The sequence below is a fragment of the Saccopteryx leptura genome, chromosome 3 (genome assembly GCF_036850995.1).
Source record: "Saccopteryx leptura isolate mSacLep1 chromosome 3, mSacLep1_pri_phased_curated, whole genome shotgun sequence".
NCBI classification, from domain to species: Eukaryota; Metazoa; Chordata; class Mammalia; order Chiroptera; family Emballonuridae; genus Saccopteryx; species Saccopteryx leptura.
In genome coordinates this window covers 76,960,335-76,982,329 of record NC_089505.1, presented here as the reverse complement: position 1 = coordinate 76,982,329, position 21,995 = coordinate 76,960,335, and the positions used below count along the sequence as shown (strand labels likewise).

General features: G+C 40.9%; 1 protein-coding gene across 1 annotated transcript in view; it reads left to right on the top strand.

Moving 5' to 3' along the window:
- Positions 1-21,995, top strand: part of LOC136399324 (zinc finger protein 420-like) — a 288,584-nt gene that overhangs the window by 154,707 nt on the left and 111,882 nt on the right. Inside the window, exon 4 of the mRNA XM_066374370.1 lies at positions 10,769-10,842. Coding sequence (XP_066230467.1) covers positions 10,769-10,842 — 74 coding nt within the window. The remainder of the gene's footprint in view (positions 1-10,768; positions 10,843-21,995) is intronic.

Sequence of the window (21,995 nt, the reverse complement as noted above, 5' to 3'; positions counted from 1 at the left end):
TTTTCTATATATAGAAACTTTACATCATTTATTAAGTTTATTCCAAGGTATTTTATTTTATTTTATCTTGCAGTTGTAAAGGTTTTTTTTTTTAGTTCATTTTCTGGAGTTTAATTTTTGGAATATATGAAAACAATACACTTTTGTATGTTGATTTTGCATCCCACGATATTACTGCATTGGTTTATAGTTTCAAATTTATTTTGGTGGAATTTTGAGGATTTCTTTCTTTCCTTCTTTATCAGTAAGAGGAAGGGAGGCAGAGACAGATTCCACATAACCCTGATGGAGATACATCCAGCAAACCCATCTGGGTTTTTTCTTTCATTGCAACTGGAGCCATTTTTTAGCACCTGAGGCAGAGACCATGGAGCCATCCTCAGTGCCTAGTGACAACTTGCTGCAATTGAGCCATGGCTGCAGGAGGCGAAGAGGAGTGAGTAAGAGGGAATAGGGTGGAGAGTCAATGGGCGCATCTCCTGTGTGCCCTGACAGTGAATTAAATCCAGGACTTCCATACACTGGATGAACACTCTAACATTGAGTCAATAGGCCAGGGCAATGGGTGTCCTATATACAGGATGATATCATCTGGAAAAAATGATACCGTAACTTCTTCTTTCCCATATAAATGCCTTTTATTTCTTTCCGTTCACTGATGCTCTGGCTAAGACTTCCAGCACTATGTTGAATAGGAGTGCAGAGACTGGGCGGCCTTTTGTTGTTGCTGATTTTAGGTGAAAAGCTTTCAGTTTTTCTCCATTTAGTATGATATTAGCTGAGGGATTGTCATATATGGCCACTATTATGTTGAAGTACTTCTATTTTAATTTTATTGAGTTTTTTAAACATAAAGGGAGGTTGTATTTTACCAAATGGCATTTCTGCATGTATTGACAGGATCATATGATTTTTCTTCATTTTGTTGATGTGTGTTATGTTAAACAACTTATGTATAATAAACCATCTTTGTGCTTCTGGAATGAATCCCACTCGATCATCATGTATTATTTTTTTAATGTGTTGTTGTATTACAGTTACTAGTATTTTGTTTAGGACTTTTGCATCAGTATAGAGATATTGGTCTGTTGTTTTCTGTTTATTTTTGTACTATCCTTGCCAGGTTTTGGTAACGTGATGTTGTTGACCAGATAAAATGTGTTAAAGAGTATTGCTTTTTTTTGTTTTTTGGAAGAATTTGAGATGAATAAGAACCAAATCTTTGAACGTTTTGTAGAATTTGCTAGTGTAGTCATTTGGTCCTGGATTCTTATTTTTAGGGAGGATGATTTGGGGGGGGGAAATGAAGATGGAGAAAGGGAATGATAGTGACAGTCAATATGGTAGAGAGATAAGAAACATCAATTTTTTGTAGTGGCTCCTTAGTTGTTCATTGACTGATTTCTAAATGTGCATTGATGAAGGAGGCTAGAGCTGAGCAAGTGAGCCTTTGCTCAAGACAGCAACCTTTGGGCTCAAGTCAGTGACCATGGGATCATGTCTAGCAAACAGCATGAGCCAGTAATCCCGTGCTCAAGCTCATCAGCTCCTGGTCTTATTGAATGAGCTCACATTTAAGCCAGTGACCTCAGGGATTTGAACCTGAGTCCTCTGCATCCCAGTCCAACACTCTATCCAGTGTGCCTCCCTGGTCAGGCTTTTGGGAGGTGTTTATTTGATAGTTGTTTATATTTTCTCTCTGCTTATGGGTCTATTTAGTTTAACACTTTTTTATGACTCAGTCTAGAAAGATTATATAGTTGTAGAAATTTATTCATTCCATCTAGTTTTTTGAATTTGGTGGCGTAAATTCTTCCATAGTATTGTACTATGAACTTTTGTATATGTATGACTTCTGTGGTAATTTTTCATCTGGGACACGGAGGACCCAGTTCAAACTGCCAAGGTCACCAGCTTGAATGTAGGATCATAGACATGACCCCATGGTCATTTGCTTAAACTCAAAGTTCCTGGCTTGAATCCCAAGGTTGCTGGCTTGCCCCAAGGGTTAAGCAAGGGGGTCACTCGCTCTGCTGTAGTCCCCCCCCCACCCTCACCAATGCACATATGGGAAAGCAATCAATGTACAACTAAGGAGTTGCAACTAAGAACTGATGTTTCTCATTTCTCTCTTCTGTTAAGGGTTCCTCTCTGTCTGTCTCTCTCTCTCTAACAAAAATACAAAAATAAAATAAGTATCATTCACAAGTGATTCATAAAACTACAGACTCACAATATTATTTTATTTTCTATCATTTTATTTTAGTTTATTTTTAAAATTTTTATTAATTTTAAAAAGGAGAGTAAGACCCTGGCCGGTTGGCTCAGCCGTAGAGCGTCGGCCTAGCGTGCGGAGGACCCAGGTTCGATTCCCGGCCAGGGCACACAGGAGAAGCACCCATTTGCTTCTCCACCCCTCCGCCATGCTTTCCTCTCTGTCTCTCTCTTCCCCTCCCGCAGCCAAGGCTCCATTGGAGCAAAGATGGCCCGGGCGCTGGGGATGGCTCCTTGGCCTCTGCCCCAGGCGCTAGAGTGGCTCTGGTCGCAACATGGCGACGCCCAGGATGGGCAGAGCATCGCCCCCTGGTGGGCAGAGCGTCGCCCCTGGTGGGCGTGCCGGGTGGATCCCGGTCAGGCGCATGCGGGAGTCTGTCTGACTGTCTCTCCCTGTTTCCAGCTTCAGAAAAATTAAAAAAAAAAAAAATTAAAAAAATAAAAATAAAAAGGAGAGTAAGAGCAAGACAGAATAAGTAGGGAGAGAGAAGGGAGTAGGAGCACAAAGCATAACCTCCAATATGTGCCTTGATTAGAGAGACCCAAGGTTTTGAACTGGCAACTTTAGTGTTTCAGGTTGACGCTTGTTTCTCTGCACCACCACGGGTCAGGCTCTATCACTTTCAAATTGTGCCCAGTTCTCCTATTATGTCTGTGTGTCTAACATGTTAACATTATTTGAGCTATTTTTTCTTTGTGCTTAAGAAGTTTTTGTTATCAGTTATAGAAACTTTTATAGATGTTTATGAGGTTTCTTATGAGTATTGGCCAGTGTTTGTACATTTTTTTGAAAAATTATAGATTACGTTTGAAGTAAAACTGAAGATCTACCCTTCACTAAATGTTTGTTTTACAATGCAATCTCACAGGAAGGGAAGAAATATCTTGTTCTAAGTTTACGTATAGTAAATTTCTGGTTGCTATGCATCCTATTTTTTGAGAAGAAATTTCATTAAAATTTTAGCTCAAAGTCATATATGCATTATTTTTCATGTTTTCTTTCTCTGTGATATGCAGGAGTGTGGGACATGGACCAGAGACATTGGTGTCACTGATAAAAAGGGAGCTTGTTAGATGTGAAAACACAGGCCCCATCCCAGAACTCCTGAGTGAGAATCAGCATTTGTAGAAAACGGCAGTTCACTGTTGTCCACGTCAGAAATGAAGAAGTACTTACACTTCCAACTCATGACTTTTCCACCTGATAAATAAACACAAGTGATCATGAGTGATACACATACAGCACTGAGAAATCCACATGCCTGTGTTGATATCTTAATTCTTTTGATAAATTTTTGAGAGAGAGGGAATAGCCATGAACTTGCTATTTCGCTTATTTATTAATTGGTTGATTTTTTGTATGTGCTTTGACCAGTATTTGAACCTGCCACATGGGTATATCAGGAGAATGCTCTAACCAATTGACCTACCAGGTCATGGTGATACTTTAATTTTAAAATTCATCTTCTTGGAAAGTCAAGTCTGTGTAGTGCATTTATGGACATGTGTAATCCTCAGTACTCAGTGTTAGAAAATAAGTTAGAGAATATTACTGTGTGAAAGTTTAAGAAAACAGAAGACAACAAGTTTTTTTGAGATAAAGTACAGCTAGTGCTCGTCTTACGACCATGATTGGTTCCGACAGACCTGTAGTAACACAATTTGGATGTAAGTTGAGTAGGCTATATGTACAGTACTGTGAAATGATGTTATAAAAATCTTTAAGTCATATTTTATTATAATCTTCCCCAGCACGCTTTTTCAGAGTCTGAAATAGACTTCTCGCCTTCATCTGCACAGTAAAAAGACTTAATGGTGTTTGTTTTTAAATTTGATCTTTCATCCAAATAAATAGCAATTTCTCCATTTCGTGGATGGGCCCACTTTGTTGCTTTGTTATAACTGTTGATCGCATGGCGCAGAACCTTTCACAGCTTCATGAATTCTTTCTTTATCTTTCTAAATCGTCCACACAGTCGAGTGTGATAACTTCATATCACGTGCGATCACATTCACTTTCTTTCCTCCTTTGTACTGCTTAATTACCTTCATTTTTGTGTCAAGATTGATGGCCTTTCTTTCCTTCTTGGCAGGCTGAGGTGTAGACAAAGACAATAGTCTCTTGGTAGACATCTTGGGAGGGGTTTGATGAAAAATATCCAAGACACAAAACACAAATTGCTATACTGAGTCTGGGATAACAGTTGAAATGGTGCACGCAGAGATGGTAGTGCTCCCGGAAGCTGGTCCGCACTGTCGTACGCCCACTGGGCAATGCTTGCGCTGCCTGACGCAGAGCAGTCATGGCTAGCAATCGTAGTCATAAAGTGGAATGGTCATAAGTTGCATAGGTCGTAAGTCGATCAATACCTGTATTACTACCAACCCAGAGATAAGGCACTGACCTGTGACACTGAGGATGCAGATTCAAAGCGAAGGTCACTGACTTCAACCCGGGGTCCCTGGTTTGAGTGTGGGTTTATAGACATTACCCCATGTTTGCTGGCATGAGTCCAAATATTGCAGGCTTCACCAACAGGTCACTGGCTCTGCTACAGCCACCTGGTCAAGACACGAATCAGAAAGTAGTTAACAAACAACAAAAAGTCTCACAGCTTGAGTTAATGCTTCTCATATCTATCAATCCAGTTTGTGTGACCCTTCTACTCTCTCACATACACTCAAAAATATATATATATTGCTGGGTGAAAATGATCTTTCTTGGTCATTTTCTCTTAGGACAAAACTACTTCTAACCCTGTTTTCATGTGGGATGGTGTTATGAACTCAGACTGCAGACTTCTGTTACCCTGTCTTCCAGAAACCATTGACCTTCAGGGATGTGGCTGTAGATTTCTCTCAGGAGGAGTGAGAATGTCTGGTCCCAGCTCAGTGGAAACTGTACATGGATGTGATGTTGGAGAACTACAGGAACCTGGTCTCCCTGGGTGAGGATGACTTCCTTCCTGAGTTTATTCTCTCCCTACAGCTTTTTTTTCTTCATTACGGGGAACATTAGGTGGGAGCTTCTGCCTTGCACGGTAAATTTTAGAGTTCTGCTGTGGTGTAGAAACAAAGGTTTCATGATGTGCATTGATTAGAACTCAGTGGATGAAAACTTACATGTATCTGGAATGATTAAATTTCAGAAAACACTAGTTTGAAAATTTATTTTCTAGAACATTGTAATATTGTATCATGTCTTCTCGCCTAGTCACAAAATGAATTTAAAATTTCAGCTGTGAAGGAAAATGACAGTATCCTTCCACCCAGGTAGGTTGGATGAGTAAGCAGATGAGGCAGGGAAGAGACCTAAAGGTCATGGAGGAAGCGAGACTTTAAAGTGTGGTTGGGAAGCTGCTGCAGTGGAAAGGGGTTTGAGAAGTCCAGGTTTATTCTGGTTGCTGTCAGAGAGGAACAGCTTATTTCCCACATATCCCATGTTCTGGCATCCTCTCACGACTCCTCTTTTGCTCTAGTGACCTCCATCATCACATTATGAATGAGGTCTAATTCTTCCACTTGGACTGAGCTGCCATGATGACTCCTCTTCCATAGCTTTGGGACCACAGAAAACATGTGCATGTACATGAGGAATTACATGATAAGCTGTTTTTCCTCATTTGGAATGTTTTGGGGTTTTTTAAAGTTTTTTTTGTGACAGAAACATAGAGAGGGACAGACAGACAGAAAGAGAGATAAGAAGCATCAATTCTTTGTTGTGGTGCCTCACTTGTTCATTGATTGCTTTCTTTTATGTGCCTTTATGGAGAGCTATGGCAGAGGGAGTAATCCCTGGCTCAAACCAGAGACCATGGGGTCATGTCTATGATCTTATGCTCAAGCCAGCAGTCCTCTACTGAAGTTTGTGAGCCCATGCTCAACCTTAGGGGTTTTGAACACGGGTCCTCTCTGTCCCCATTTGACGTTTCTTCACTACACAACTGCCTGGTCATCCCAGATATATCATTTCTAATCCTATGGACGTTTTCCAGAAGATTGTACAGAGTGAAGACTCAATGAATTCATCACAGCACAAAGCATCTCCCCAAAGTGTAAAATCTAATTCTGTTTTAATTCGAAGTGTTCTTTTGCTTAGTATAAATTATTGTTACAGAATTCTGGTCTGGGCCCTAACACTTTGTCTCAGTGGGAGAGTGTCAGCTTGGCATATAGATGTCCTGGGATCGATTCCACTCAGGGCGTACAGGAGAAGTGACCATCTGCTTCTTCACTCTTCTGTTTTCTCTCTTTTCCTCTCTCTTTCACTCTTTGTCTCTCTTTCCCTCCTGAAGTCATATCTCATTTGGTTCCAGTGTATTATGGCTGGGTGCTGAGGACAGCTCTGTAGGGTCTCTACCTCCAGCATTAAAAATAGCTCAGTTGTGATTATGGCCCTGGATGGATAAAACAACAGCCCCAGATGGGGTTCTTCTTGTGCATCACATCCAGGTGCATGCACGAGTCTGTCTTTCCTCCTTTAACTTGAAAAAGAAGAAAAAAATATTTTCAGTCTGGTTTTTTTTTTGTGGTTTTTTTTTACAGAGACAGAGAGAGAGAGAGAGAGAGAGTCAGAGAGAGAAATAGACAGGGACAGACAGACAAAAATGGAAAGATGAAAAGCATCAATCATTAGTTTTTCATTGCGTGTTGCAACACCTTAGTTGTTCATTGATTGCTTTCTCATATGTGCCCTGACCACGGGCCTTCAGCAGACCGAGTGACCCCTTGCTCGAGACAGCGACCTTGGGTCCAAGCTGGTGAGCTTTTGCTCAAACCAGATGAGCCTGCGCTCAAGCTGGAGATTTTGAGGTCTCGAACCTAGGTCTTCCACATCCCAATTCAATGCTCTATCCACTGCACCACTGCCTGGTCAGGTTTTCAGCATTTTTTTTTTTTTAATTTTTCTGAAGCTGGAAACCGGGAGAGACAGTCAGATAGGCTCCTGCATGCGCCCGACAGGGATCCACCCGGCACACCCACCAGGGGCGATGCTCTGCCCACCAGGGGGCGATGCTCTGCCCCTCTGGGGCGTAGCTCTGCTGCAACCAGAGCCACTCTAGGGCCTGGGGCAGAGGCCAAGGAGCCATCCCCAGCGCCCGGGCCATCTTTGCTTCAATGGAGCCTTGGCTGCGGGAGGGGAAGAGAGAGACAGAGAGGAAGGAGAGGGGGAGGGGTGGAGAAGCAGATGGGCGCTTCTCCTGTGTGCCGTGGCCGGGAATCGAACCCGGGACTTCTGCACGCCAGGCCGACGCTCTACCACTGAGCCAACCAGCCAGGGCCTCAGCCTGTTTTTAATTGTCCACGTTAGAGTAATTTCATGTCTCTATGTATCTCATAGATTCTTTCAATATTTACTGCCATAGGTGACTTTAGAGTGTTGCCCAGCAGGTAGGAAGGTGTTCACGTTATCTGCTTTCATCATCTCTGTCATTCTATAATTCTTTCTTGTGCAGGTGAGAGCTGCCCGTGATTGGGACTTTTTCTGTTTTCACTTTGTGGTGAGATTTTTCTCATATTTGTGCTTTTGGATTCACAAGTGCTGGTATAACATGCAGAATTGTTCCCCTTTGGTAAAAAGTGGGATACAGCATTTTTGGGCACATCATATTTAGGAAGTGGCTTTTTTCCTTAATTCAAGTTTATTTCAGGAAAAAGCAGTAATGTGGTTTTTCATTTACTTTCTCAGCATGTTTCTTTCTTATGGTGTGCATTATCTGAGATGTTTAAAGATTAGATTAGTCTGTCCATATTTCACAACTTTGTAATGCTTTTTTCATTTAGAAATGAAGGTTATTTTTTGAGGTGAATTACAGTCTACATATTTTTTTAAGAGTAGCTGAAATACAGTAAACCAGAAAAAGTTTCACATGTCATTTAAATATGTTTATTACAATTATACGTGACAGTTTTTTAAAAGTTTTTTTTTATTTTTTACATATTTTTAAATTTATTCACATTTGAGAGGAGAGAGAGACAGAGAGAGAGAGAGAGAGAGAGAGAGAAAGGGGGGAGGAGCAGGAAGCTTTAACTCCCATATGTGCCTTGACCAGAAAAGTGCAGGGTTTTGAACCGGCGACCTCAGTGTTCCAGGTTGATGTTTTATCCACTGCGCCACCACATGTCAGGCATTGACAGTTACTTTTTAATGATTTGAATGCATTGTCTAAGAAATTTCTCTGCTGTATAATGTCATGATGCAAACTTTTTGCTGTTTGAGGGTATACTCAGTTATAAATTATAGTTAATATAGAAGGATTTTTGATCACTGAAATTTTCAAAATCCTGCAGATTAATTTTGTTTTTTGTTTGTATTTTCTTTTTCATTCAGTATTATTTTGAACTAATTTTAGATGTACAGGTTAGTGATTAAGTTAGACCTTAATATACTTTATAAAATCTGAAAGTATTTCACATGGTATTTCTGGGATTAAGCATAGTTAGTACAGTATTATGTACTATATTTCCTGTGCTGAAATTTACATCCCATGTCCATTCTGTAACTACTAATGAGTTCTTTTCAAGTGTTTCAAATTTTTGTCCCAGTCTTCCAACTCCCCTTGCCTCTGGCAGCCATCACACTGTTCACTGTTACTGTGAGTCTCTTTCTGGTTGTTTATTCAGTTATATTGTTCTTTAGATTCCAAATATAATTGACATCATATGGTACATACGTTTTTCTGCCAGTCTTATTTCACTTAGCAAAATACCTTTTATGTATGTCCATGCTTCCGCAAATGCTATGGTTTCATTCTTTTATCATCTATTTATTTCTTAACATTTATATACACATTCATTTTTATTTTTATTTTCTTTTGTATTCTTCTGAAGTTAGAAGTAAAGAGGCAGTCAAACAGACTCTGGCATGCACCTGACCAGGATCCAGCCAGCATACCCACCAGGGGGTGATGTTCAGCTCATCACGAGCTTTGCTCCGTTGTGGCCGGGGTCATTCTAGCATCTGAGGCGGAGGCCATGGAGCCATCTTCAGCACCTGGGCCAACTTTGCTCCAATGGAGCCTGGGCTGCAAGAGCAGAAGAGAAAGATAAAGAGGAAGGAGAAAGGAAAGGGTGAAGAAGCAGATGGGTGGTTCTCTTGTGTGCCCTGGCCAGGAATCGAGCCTGGTACTTCTACACTCCAGGTCAATGCTGTACTGCTGAGCCAAATGGCCAGGGCCTATATTCACATTCTTGATATTGTTTCTTTATTTTACAATGACCTTGATCCTTTTTTCTTCATTTTAAGCTGACCTTCACCCCTTTTTTGTTTTTGTTTTTTTACTGAGAGACCAACAGAAAGAGATGAAAAGCATCAACTCATAGTTCAGTCACTTTAGTTAGTTGTTCAGTGACTACTTCTTATATGTACCTTGACTGGGTGTCTTCAGCTGAGGCAGTGACACCTTGCTGAAGCCAATGACCTTGGGATTAAGCCAGTAACCATGGAATCATGACAATCCCATGATGATGCTGGCGACCTTGATATTATATTTTCTTTTTCTGTCTTTATATTTATTTATTTATTTATTTATTTATTTATTTATTTATTTATTTTAGTGAGAGAGAGAGAGAGAGAGGGATAGGCAGAAACAGACTGAGAAGAAAAGCATCACCACATAGTTGGGGCATGTTTGTTGTTCATTGATTGCTTTCTTATATGTGCCTTGATGGGGAGCTCCACCTGAGCCAATGACCCCTTGCTGAACCCAGTGAACTTGAGCTTCAAGCTAGTGACCATGGGGTCATGTCTATGTCAGGGACCTACTGGGCATGGATACTCCTAAGCCAGTGACCCCACTGTTAAACTGGTGTTCCCACACTTTAGCCAGTGACCTTGGGATTTTGGACCTGGTTCCTAAGCATCTCAGCTGACACTCAATTTACTGTGCCACCACCTGGTCAGGTCTGGTGTCCTTGCTCTTAAACTTTTGAGCCTGCGCTCAAGGCAAATGAGGTCAGGCTCAGGCCAAAGAGCTCAGAGATTGAGACCTGGGACCTCAGCATCCCAGGCTGACACTATCCACTGCACCACCACTGGTCATGCTGTTTCTCTTTTTGATACCTGTCTTCAAAACTGCAGTCTCTGTGTGCTTGAACAAGTACTCACTTTTTAAAAAAAGGTCTTTACAGTGCATTCACCATGTACTGCCATTCTCTTGGCACTCTGTCATGCAAAACAGAAACAGTCTTTCAGCAAGCAGCAAGCAATCAGTTCACTGAGCATACAGCACTGTCATTCCTGTGTTTCTTAAGAAGGAACTGGTAATTGGGAATGTTCTTACCATATCTCCCTTGTGTACTTGGGTATTTCAGCAGATATTATTAGTAATAGATGTAAGTTTTTATTTCTCTCTGATGTGACTTTTTCATTGTTACCTTTCTTGGTTTTGCCGTAAACTCTTAACCTGCTTTGTTGTACATAAAATGTAAGTTTGTCATTACTTGCTGGTATATCCATTTACCGTGTGTCATACTCATGTTTTGTATCTTTTAGCTGTGCCATCTGAAGACAACCAGACCTTGTTACAAAAGCCAGGAATCAAAGATTGCTTCTCTAAAACAATACTGGTAAGATATGGAAGGTGTGGTTTTGATAATGTAAACTTAATGAAAGCCTCAGAAATTTAGGAAAAGTGGTGAGAAGAAAATATATTAATATGGCCAGAACTAACCTGCCACAATTGTTATTTTTATTTGGTATTTATATACTTTGTACTTGTGTACTTTGACACACGAGTTTGTTTCATCCCCGAGCTTGTGACTCAGTATCCTTGTGTGTCAAATTGAATTTCCACATTTAAATGAATGGGAATGCAATTAATTTGTTCCGGTCCCCAAAAACCACACCAATTTTTTGTTTTATGTATATGCTTTTAAATAATAAAATGTACTTTGTAAATAACAAATACCTATATATAAATATAGATGTTAAGAGAGAATATAAAGAAATAAACTGGTTTATGAAGTGTATTTACTTTCAAATTCAGGCAAAGATACTGGCGGAGGGGGAGGAGCCTGGCGGAGGAGGTTTTCACTTTCTGTGCTATTGCTTAAGATAACTTACTCTCTACACACTTAATGCTACATTTAATTGCAAATTTAACTTAAACACTATGTATACTATATTACCTTATTACTAAACTTAACTGCCACTTTTTTTACTTTGCTTAATTGTCATTTTCTTCAATAATTTTTGGCTTTTTAGCCACACATTCCTTGTTTTCACTTAGAGGTCATTTCAAAAAAAAAAACTTTTCCATGGAAGTTTGTTTCTTCCTCCCTTTCAGAATGTTTGGTAGGCCATTTAGTGAAGGGTGGCGGAAGCTTGTGATTTAAATATCTGCTCATGACTGAAAGTAAAAAATCCCACGAGTGACTGTTCATCTCTCAAATTGCTCATGATTTAAAGTGTTTGTGTGTCAAGGTACCACTGTATTTTGAGAAAAGTATGAAGAGTAAGAGAGGGAGACAATGATATTCTGAAACATTCATGTTTTCCTGCATTTCCCCTGACCAGGGATTGAATGTGCAATCTTTGTATACTGGGATGACGGTGAAACAAATGTAGGGTATTGACCAGGGTGGGACATTTATTATTATTAATGGTTTAAGTGTTTATTCCACTCTGCCTTTTAACCCCTCAGTTGGTTAGAGCATTGTCCTGAATCAAAAACACTTGGATTTAATCACTGTAAGGGAACACAGGACAAGCAGCCAATGAATGGACAAAGGGTGGAGCAACAAATGCATGCTCTCCTTGTTCCTCTCTCTCTCCCTGCCTGTCTCTATTTGTGAAAATAAAAAAGGAATTGTGTCCTGCCTGGATAGGTAGGTCTGTTGTTGAATTGTCCTGGCACATGGATTACTGTTTGATTCCCTGGTCAAGGTTCATACAAAGGCAAAACAATGTTTTGTCTCTCTCACCCTGCCTTTCACAATAAATAAAAAATACTCATGGCATTGATTTTATCAAAACTGAGGAAGATGAAAAGGTGAAGAGAGACAGGAACGTCTATCTGTTCTTGTATGTGCACTCGCTGGGAATTGAGGCTGCAACCTCTGTGCCTCAGGATGATGCTCCAGCCAACTGAGCTATCTGGCCTGGGCGGGACTCTTATTTGTGGTTAACTCTGTTTTCTAAATATGTAAAAAATATTACACGTTTGTGAAACTCCCTCTTTAACTCAGCTACATTGTCTATTGGTTAGTTTTTCAAAATGCAAACCGGCTCTGGACGGTTTCCTCAGTGGTTGAGTGGCAAAGAATGTGGATGTCCTGGGTTCAATTCAGGGTTAGAGTCTACAGGAAAATCAACCACTTCCTTCTTAACCCAACCCTGTCTTGCTTCTGTCCCGCTCTTATACTCCCACAGCCATGCTGGAGTTAGCTGGCCTTGGGCACTGAGGATGGCTCTGTGGTCTCTTTCCAGGCACTAAAAAAATGGCTCCATTGCTGAGCACTGGAGCAACGACCCCGCATGTGCAGAATATTGCCTTTTGATGGGTTTGCCCACCAAGGTAAAAAATAATACTCTTTTACTATTACATATTTTTTAAAAGAAATTTTGGAAAAGGTAGAAAGTTATGTAAACTTTGGAGGAAATAATAATTGGATTTGTTTTTCAAATGTTTTTTTATTTCATTTTCTATAATATTCATTAACTTTGGAGCAAATTTTGTACAGCCAACATGGTTTAATAGTTATGACAAAGTAGTTATTTGGGAATAAGTGTACATGTGTGATGAAATTATACCTTTCACTAAAAGCATATCTATCTTTGATGATTACCAGAGTACACATAATGAAGACAGAAGTTATCAATGCAGTGAACATTGGAAAAACCTTAAACAAGAATCAATTCTTAATCAAAATGAGAAAAATTCATTTCCTGAGAACCATTATGAACATGGAAAAGTGTCTGACCAGATATCACATTTTAATATTCTACAGGTTATTCATGTTGTGGAGATAACAAACAAACAAAGTAAATGTGTCAAATCTTTTAAACAACCTTCTGATCATACTGAAGAAGAGACTGTTCATACTGAGAATAAAACTTACACTTATAATTTATATACCAGAGCTTTCAGTGGAATATCCAATGTAAATATACCTAAGAAAGTCAATAGTGGAGAAAAGCTTTATAAATATGAAAAATCTGGTAAGATAGTAATTGGCAATCTTGTCTTAATTTGCATGAGAGAAATATTCACACCAAAGAGATTCTTCAAAAATGCAGGGATGGCCCTGGCCAGTTGGCTCAGTGGTAGAGCGTCGGCCTGGCATGTGGAAGTCCCGGGTTTGATTCCCGGCCAGGGCACACAGGAGAAGCACCCATTTGCTTCTCCACTCCTCCCCTTCTCCTTCCTCTCTGTCTCTCTCTTCCCCTCCCGCAGCCAAGGCTCCATTGGAGCAAAGATGGCCCAGGCGCTGGGGATGGCTCTGTGGCCTCTGCCTCAGGTGCTAGAGTAGCTCTGGTCGCAACAGAGCGACGTCCCAGATGGGCAGAGCATCGCCCCCGGTGGGCGTGCTGAGTGGATCCAGGTCGGGCGCAATGCGGGAGTCTGTCTGACTGCCTCCCCATTTCCAGCTTCAGAAAAATACAAAAAAAAAAAAATGCAGGGAGTGGGGCAAAACCTTTAGTCATTCCTCAACTTTTACTAAGCATCACGAAATTATACTGGACAGGGGTCTTGTAAATGTTTAGAATGTGGCAAAACCTATACCTGCAAATCAAAGCTTATTATACATCAAAGAATTCATACAGGAGAGAAACCATACAAATGCCAACAATGTGGCAAGGCTTTTTATTCACCCTACAACTCTTACCAAACATCAAAGAAGTCACACAGGAGAGAAACCACAGGAATAAATCTACACAATGTGGCAAAACCATTAATTTCTCACCTCTTACTAAACAGGAAAGAAGTCACACAGGAGAGAAATCATACCCATGCAGACAATGTGCCAGTCTTTACCTTTTTCTCAACTCTTACTACCCATCAGAGAATTGATAATGAAGAGAAGTCTTGTAAATGTTCAGAATGTCATAAAACTATACTCTGAGGTTAAAAAAACATATTGTAACTTTAGAAACAATGCACTCAATATAAGATCTACCAGAGTCTCAAAGGTCAGACAAAAAAAGTGCTGTTTTGTTTAACAGAAAACGGTCTTGTTGGGCAAATGAGTTTATAAAACTTGTATTTTTTTAGTTTCCTCACTTTTAGTGTTAAAACATGGCACCGGGCAGCGTCAGGTATGTAATCTGTCAAATTGCAAATTACCTTCCTCCTTTGGAAGGGCCATTGTCCTGCTAATGTTTGCTGGAGGACAGGTTTTTGCACCAGGAAATATTTAAAAGAGGAGAAGAGGCAAAGAGAAGCCATGTTTGCAGAGTGAGAGCAGAGAGAATGCAGAGTGCTGGAGGGAAGCCTGTGTGCAGATGGGGAACCACAGGTGAGGGGCCTTTGCAGGCTCCGCTGAAACTGTTGGGTACTTTGATTCTAATAGGAACTGGAGAAGATCCTTCTGGTTGTGGAACCAGAGGGAATTGTTTTCTGTGTGCTCGTCAGCCGATGTGAGATTTTAATAAAGGAACGGCTCGCCATCTTTTGGTTCCACCATTTCCTTACTGTCTTTCCGAGTGCAGTGGGAACCTACCTGTGCATGGTCATGATGGTGGCGACTACTGGCCATATAGGTCCACAGCGCTAGAAAACAATCCCAAAAACCCAAACCATCCACTAACCCAAAGATATGAAGAACAAGCCAAGGGCTACCAAAGGTGAGGGGAAATGGAACAAAATACTAAAATAACAAAGCACTTTAAAAATATGAAAGAGGAAAATGAAAATTTTAAATGCAATTGTATGATCACTGTGGGAAGTGATGTGGGTAAAGCATCTGAGGTCATTATGGCTGGAAAGTTAAAACTATAAACACTGTGGACACAAAGGGACCACACCGTGAACATGACAAGCTCAGGGGAGGCCTGCATGGTGGCCTTGCAGACTCAGAGACATAAAGTAACCGCACAGGGCAGTCTGATACTAGAACTTTAAAAGCAGTTAGTTCCTGGCGAGTAGTCCTGTCCTAGAACAGTGTTTGCTAACAAAGGTGCATGCTTACCTTCACTGAGTCTGTCTCTTGACCTTTGCATCTACAGTAATGTATCAGCTAACATGCCTTTGTAATGGAAGAGTAATCTTTTCCTGCACCTTCCAGGCACAACCACCCCACCAGGGCAAACTCCAAGGAACCCCTCATGGTTGTTATATTAATTAACTATTACCTATCTTATTCTTGTCTGTGTAAAAGAGGTTTGAATCTATACATTTTTACATTTTATCCTATCCCAACTACGTTTTTACTTTGTTTTCTCCCACCTTCCTAATATTCCAATTGGTTTCTGCATAGAGGAATGTCTCCCTGCTCACAGAAACAAAGTGAGACACAACTGTGAGAAATAAAGCCTGCATCTCATGCCAGGAGAGAGAGCTCAGCATTCCTGTGGGAGCAGAAAGAAGTGAAGTGTGTGGCATAGACAGCCCCCCAAAGCCTGTGATTCCCCCCACCATGTGGATATTAGTCTCTGACAGAACCTTGGTGTCTCAACCATGGCAGGGATGGGAAGTCACCGTTCACACGATAAAAAGCAGTCACATTCCTCAGTTTTTTGGAGCCTGAGTTCCAATTTCTCATTCCCTGCTCATTAACTCTCCACATCAGTCTTCACAACTTTATGTCAGAACCAGCCTGTTGCCTCACTGGTGGTGATACAGTGCATAGAGCACCAAGCTGACAATCAGATGTTCCAGGTTTGAAACCACAAGGTAGGCGGATTGATTGCTGTTTCAACTGGCTTGAGCACAGGCTCACCATTCTGTGCGTTGAATCGCCAGCTTGAGCATGGGAATTATAAACATGATTCCATGATCACTGGTTTGAGCCAACTTTGCTGGGTTGGAGCCACAGCACAGTACCAGTACAGAGACAGAATGGTAAAATATAAAAGCAGAAACGGCATGGGTGTGGAACTACAGATTCCAAAAGGGAGTTGGAATGACTAATATGGAACGTGGAAAAGGGAAGGTGATACATGTGACCACTTTCATGGTGTGTGAAGGGTGACCGCCCTTCCATTTTTGGTTGAATGGAGACACAATGATGACCTCAGAGAGGTAGACAAGGTGTAGGAGAAGACGAGCCTGGGAGGACTGTGCCGTACACTCTCCTCCCACAGGAAGACCAGCTCTCCCTCTTGGCACTGGAACACAGGTTCTATTTCTCACAGTTCCTTCCGACTTCGTTTCTGCGAGCAGCAGGGTCTCTCGCCATCTCCTTGGGGTAAAAGTTTCAAGTCATTTCTGCCTCTTCAAGGCACCATGTTGCTGGCTGTGACTCTCCTCTTTTAATTATGAAGACTCTTCAGGATTCAGATAAAATCCACAGTCTTCAGAGTCTAGTTAGAAGGCAGTAAAACACACCTAATTTTTATACCATTGTGGCACCCCCACATCGTGAATGGTTGAAGGAGACTACTTTCCAGGTCATGTTACCCTCATGTAGCATAGTCATACCAACTACACCCTTGCCCGTGCAAATTAGTGAGAATGTATGCTACCTGAGACATGAGGAAGAGGAAACCAGACATTCAGCTGGAGATGGAGATGTTACAGTTTGAGAGATGAAAAAGTAAAGATACTTTGTGCAAAAGAGCAGAAAGAATCCAGACCCATACCACTGATGTAAAGTTACTTGATGTAAAGTCACAGAAATACTTGCAGTGCACTTGGGGGATCAGGGTCTTTCCATTATGTGGTTCTGGGTTGGGTGAGTTCAGAAACAAGGTGAACTTTGATACCTAATTCACACCATTAACAATAATTGATGTCAGATACACTACAGACCAAAATGTAAAGAAAAAAGAAATTGTGGGTTTTTTGCAGAAGTATAGTATAATATTTTTATAGCACTGTGCAATCATAGCTTTTATGAAATGGATACCAAACCATAAACTTAGTGGAAAATAAGGTTAATTGAAATTCACTATAAATAAGTACTCTTCCTCATGAACACCAGCAAGAGTGTTAAAAGAAAACCACATAATGGCATACAATGGAAGAAGTATTTGTGAATCCCAAGTGAGACAGTGTATCGGTACTGAATACTTTTAAGAAATATGCACAAAACTAAAAATGATAGAAAAAAGGCATATTCTAACATGCAACTTGTATACATTGATATACAATGTACGTTTGTCTTTCAAATGATCCTCAGCCACATAATCATCAGTCAGTGGACATTAACCTACAGTGTGGTACCAGTACATACACAGAAGGACTAAAATATAAAAGCCAGAATGCCAAGTGTTGACATAGGTGTTGCCTTCCAAAGACCCCGAGACACTACTGATGGGAGTGAAAATGATGTAGCCACTTGGGAAAGTGCTTACTGGCATCTTATAAAAATGAGCAATTCTGAAACAGCCTTGATATTCAAACTCTCCAACAACATTTTATGGAAAGTGTCATTTCTTTCTTGGTTTGTCTGAACATCATTCTCAAAACTCAGTTGACTGTTTGTGCGGTCTATTCCTAGATCTCTGTTTTATTACATTAATTTACTCTCTATCCTTTAGCCAACCTCAAAGTCTTACAAAAAACTTAAGGTAACATTTGAAAGATAAACATAAGTCCTCCATTCCCACTGTCATGTTTCAGAATTTCTTTAAATCTTTTAATTCTTTTGCTTTTTCATGTAAATTTTAGAATCAGTTTTTTCAATACTTGAGGACCTTGGATGGTTGTCTCAGAGGCAGAATGTCAACTCAGCATGTTGACATTCGATTTCCAGTCAAGGCACACAGGAGAAGTGGCCATCTGTTTCTCTACACCTCCCATTTTTTCTCTTCCTCTCCTGCAGCAATGGCTTGATGGAGAAGAGCACGTTGGCCTTGGGTTCTCCGTATGGCTCCTTCAAGCTTATGCCTCTATCGCTAGAAATAGCTTGGTTGTGAGCACCCTGAGATGGGCAAAGCATTAGTCCCAAATGAGTTGCTAGTTGGATCACGGTTGGAGCTCATGGAGGAGTTTATTTCTATATCTTTGCTCTTTTCACTTATTTTTAATTTACTTTAAAATTTTTACCTATGTCCATAAGTTTCAATGTTGTGTCCTATGTATGTATGGAATCATACAGTTCTTAGCTTTTTCTAATTTACTTATTTCACTCAGTATAATGTTATCAAGGTCCATCCATGTTGTTGTAAGTGATACTATGTCATTTCTTATGGCTGAGTAGTATTCCATTGTATATTTGTACCACATCTTCTTTATCCAGTCCTCTACTGAAGGGCATTTCAGTTGTTTCCGTGTCTTGACCACTATGAACAGTGCTATGATGAACATGAGGGTACAGTGTCTTTACATACCACTGTTTTTCATTTTTTAGGGTATATACCTAGCACAGGGAAGAAAGGGTAAAGGGTGAGGTGAAGGGGAGGGGTATATTTTTATTTTATTTTTTCATTTTTCCAAAGCTGGAAACGGGGAGGCAGTCAGACAGACTCCCGCATGCACCCAACCAGGATCCACCTGGCATGCCCACCAGGGGGTGATGCTTTGCCCCTCTGGGGCATTGCTCTGTTGCGTCCAGAGCCATTCTAGCGCCTGAGGCAGAGGCCACAGAGCCATCCCCAGCGCCCGGGCCATCTTAGCTCCAATGGAGCCTTGGCTGCGGGAGGGGAAGAGAGAGACAGAGAGGAAGGAGAGGGGGAGGGATGGAGAAGCAGATGGGTGCCTCTCCTGTGTGCCCTGGCTGGGAATTGAACCCGGGACTACTGCACGCCAGACCAATGCTCTACCGCTGAGGCAACAGGCCAGGGCAGGGTAGGGGTATAAAGAGAAAAAAATATAGGATGATGGAGGATGATTTGACTTTGGGTGATGGGTATACAGCATAACTGACTGTCCAAATGATGTGGAGATGTGTTCTCTAAATCTATGTACACTGGTTTACCAATGTCACCTTGTTAAATTGTCTAAATAAAACATATAATATATATATATAATTTGTTAATTATTAGAGATAGGAGGGAGAGGAGAGAGAAGCAGAAAATATCAACTTATACTAATTGTTTCTGTATGTCACTTGACCAAGCAAGCCTAAGGAGTCTTACCGATAACCTCAGCATTCCAGGTTGATGCTATATACTGCACCACCATAGGTCATGTTTCTCTCTCTTTTTTTTTTTTTTACAGGGACAGAGAGAGTCAGAGAGAGGGATAGAGAGGGATGGACAGACAGGAACAGAGAGAGAAGAGAAGCATCAGTCATCAGTTTTTCATTGCAACACCTTGTTCATTGCTTTCTCATATGTGCCTTGACCATGGGCCTTCAGCATATCAAGTAACCCCTTGCTTCAGCCAGCGACCTTGGGTCCAAGCTGGTGAGCTTTTTACTCAAGCCAGATGAGCCCGCGCTCAAGCTGGTGACCTCGGGGTCTTAAACCTGGGTCCTACCCATCCCAGTCTGTCACTCTATCAACTGTGCCACTGCCTGGTCAGGCTTTCACTTCTTTTGTAAACATTGTATTTATTAGAGAAAATAGAGATATAGGGCTTACATCAGGAAGCACCAATTTATATGAGTTGTTTTTTGGATGTTCCTTGACATGGCAAGCGCAGGGTTTTAACTGACACCAGCATTTCAGGTTTACACTTTATCGACTCTGCTACTACAGGTCAGGCCCCTCCTCTACCTTAAAAAGAAAAAAGCACACACTTGACATGCTTCTACCTAGTAAAATTTTAAAATACTCCCTGTCTGACTAGGCAGTGGCACAGTAAATGGTGCATTGGCCTCGGATACGGAGAACCCAGGTTCAAAACCCTGAGGTCACCAGCATGAGTGTCAGATTATAGACATTGCCTCATGGTCACTGGCTTGGATAGAGCCCCCGTTAAAGACACATGTAAAAAAGTAATCAATGAACAACTAAAGTGCCACAACAAAGAATTGATGGGAGAAGATAGTAATTCCAAATGAGACAATAGATCAGTACTGAGAACATTTTAAAAATATGTACAAAAGTGTACAATGACAGAAGAAAAAAATGTAAAAAAGGCATAGTCTACCATGTAAATTACAAACATTAATATACAACGTATGTTTGCCTTTGAAATGTTCCTCAGCTCCATAATTCATCAGTCACTGGACATTAACCTACAGCACAGTGTCAATACATACACAGAATCACAGTATAAAAGGAGAAACACCAACTATTGACATGGGTGTAGACTTCCTGTGACACTCATACACTAGCGATGGTAATGATAATGGTGTGGCCACTCAGGGAAAGTGCTTACTAAAATCATAAAACTGACTAATCCTAAAACAGATTAAATGTAAAATTCTCCAGCAATATTTGATATAAAATATATCTTTCTCTCTTGGTTTGTCTGGGCACTATTTTGGAAACTCAGTTAACTGTATTTGTGTGGGTCTATTTCTAGATCTGTATTGTAATACATTAGTCTATGTGTCTATCTATTACCCAGCCCCAAAGTCCCTTTATTACAGGAAACTTAGGGTACATTTGTAATGTGGTCATGAGAGTCCTCCATTCCAACTGTTATGTTTCAGAAGTTTTTGGTTCTTTAAATTCTTTTGCTTATTCAGACAAATTTTGAATTCAGTTTTTCAATAATTAAAATATAAAATTGAAATGCTTTAACTTAGTGAAGGTTTAAAATTGTCCCTGAAAAAACTTACTCAGGAAACTGAAAGTTGAGTGGTTATTTCTGCCCTGGAAATATTATAATTGTTATATCAGTATTATTCTAAAGTTCAAGCACTCAAATACTACACTCTATGAAAGAGAATTTTACATTCATAATAGGACAGGCGTTATTTCACACAGAAATATTTCACCTTTTTAGTCTATAGCTAAGTATGAATATTTTGTTAATGGGATCCATCTCTTAGGAGATTTGGTCCACCTGAACATTAACTTAAATTCCCAGTGGATTCCCTGACCAGGCAGTGGTGCAGTGGATGGAGTGTTGGACTGTGATACTGAGGACCCAGGTTTGAGACCCTGAGGTTGCCAGCTTGTGTACAAGCTCAACAGGCTTGAGCAAACAAACAAACAAAAAGCACACCAGCTTGGACCCAGGGTTGCTGGCTTGAGCAAGGAGTTACTCGGTCAGCTGAAGGCCTGCAGTCAAGGCACATATGAGAAATATATTCCTGACTCCCTCTCTCTCAGTCCCTATTTAAAAAAAAATTCCCAGTGGAAGGCCCTGGCCAGTTGGCTCAGTGGTAGAGCGTTGGCCTGGTGTGCAGGAGTCCCGGGTTCAATTCCCACCCAGCCAGGGCACACAGAAGAGGCGCCTATCTGCTTCTCCACCCCTCCCCTTCTCCTTCCTCTCTGTCTCTCTCTTCCCCTCCCGCAGCCAAGGCTCCATTGAAACAAAGTTGGTCCAGGTGCTGAGGATGGCTCTATGGCCTCTGCCTCAGGTGCTAGAATGGCTCTGATTGCAACAGAACGGTGCCCCAGATGAGCGGAGCATCGCTCCATGGTGGGCATGCCGGGTGGATCCCGGTCGGACTCATGCGGAAGTCTGTCTGACTGCCTCTCCATTTCCAACTTCAGAAAAATATTTTTAAAAAAAATTCCCAGTGGATTTTGTCTCAATGACAAAAATGAGAGGCCT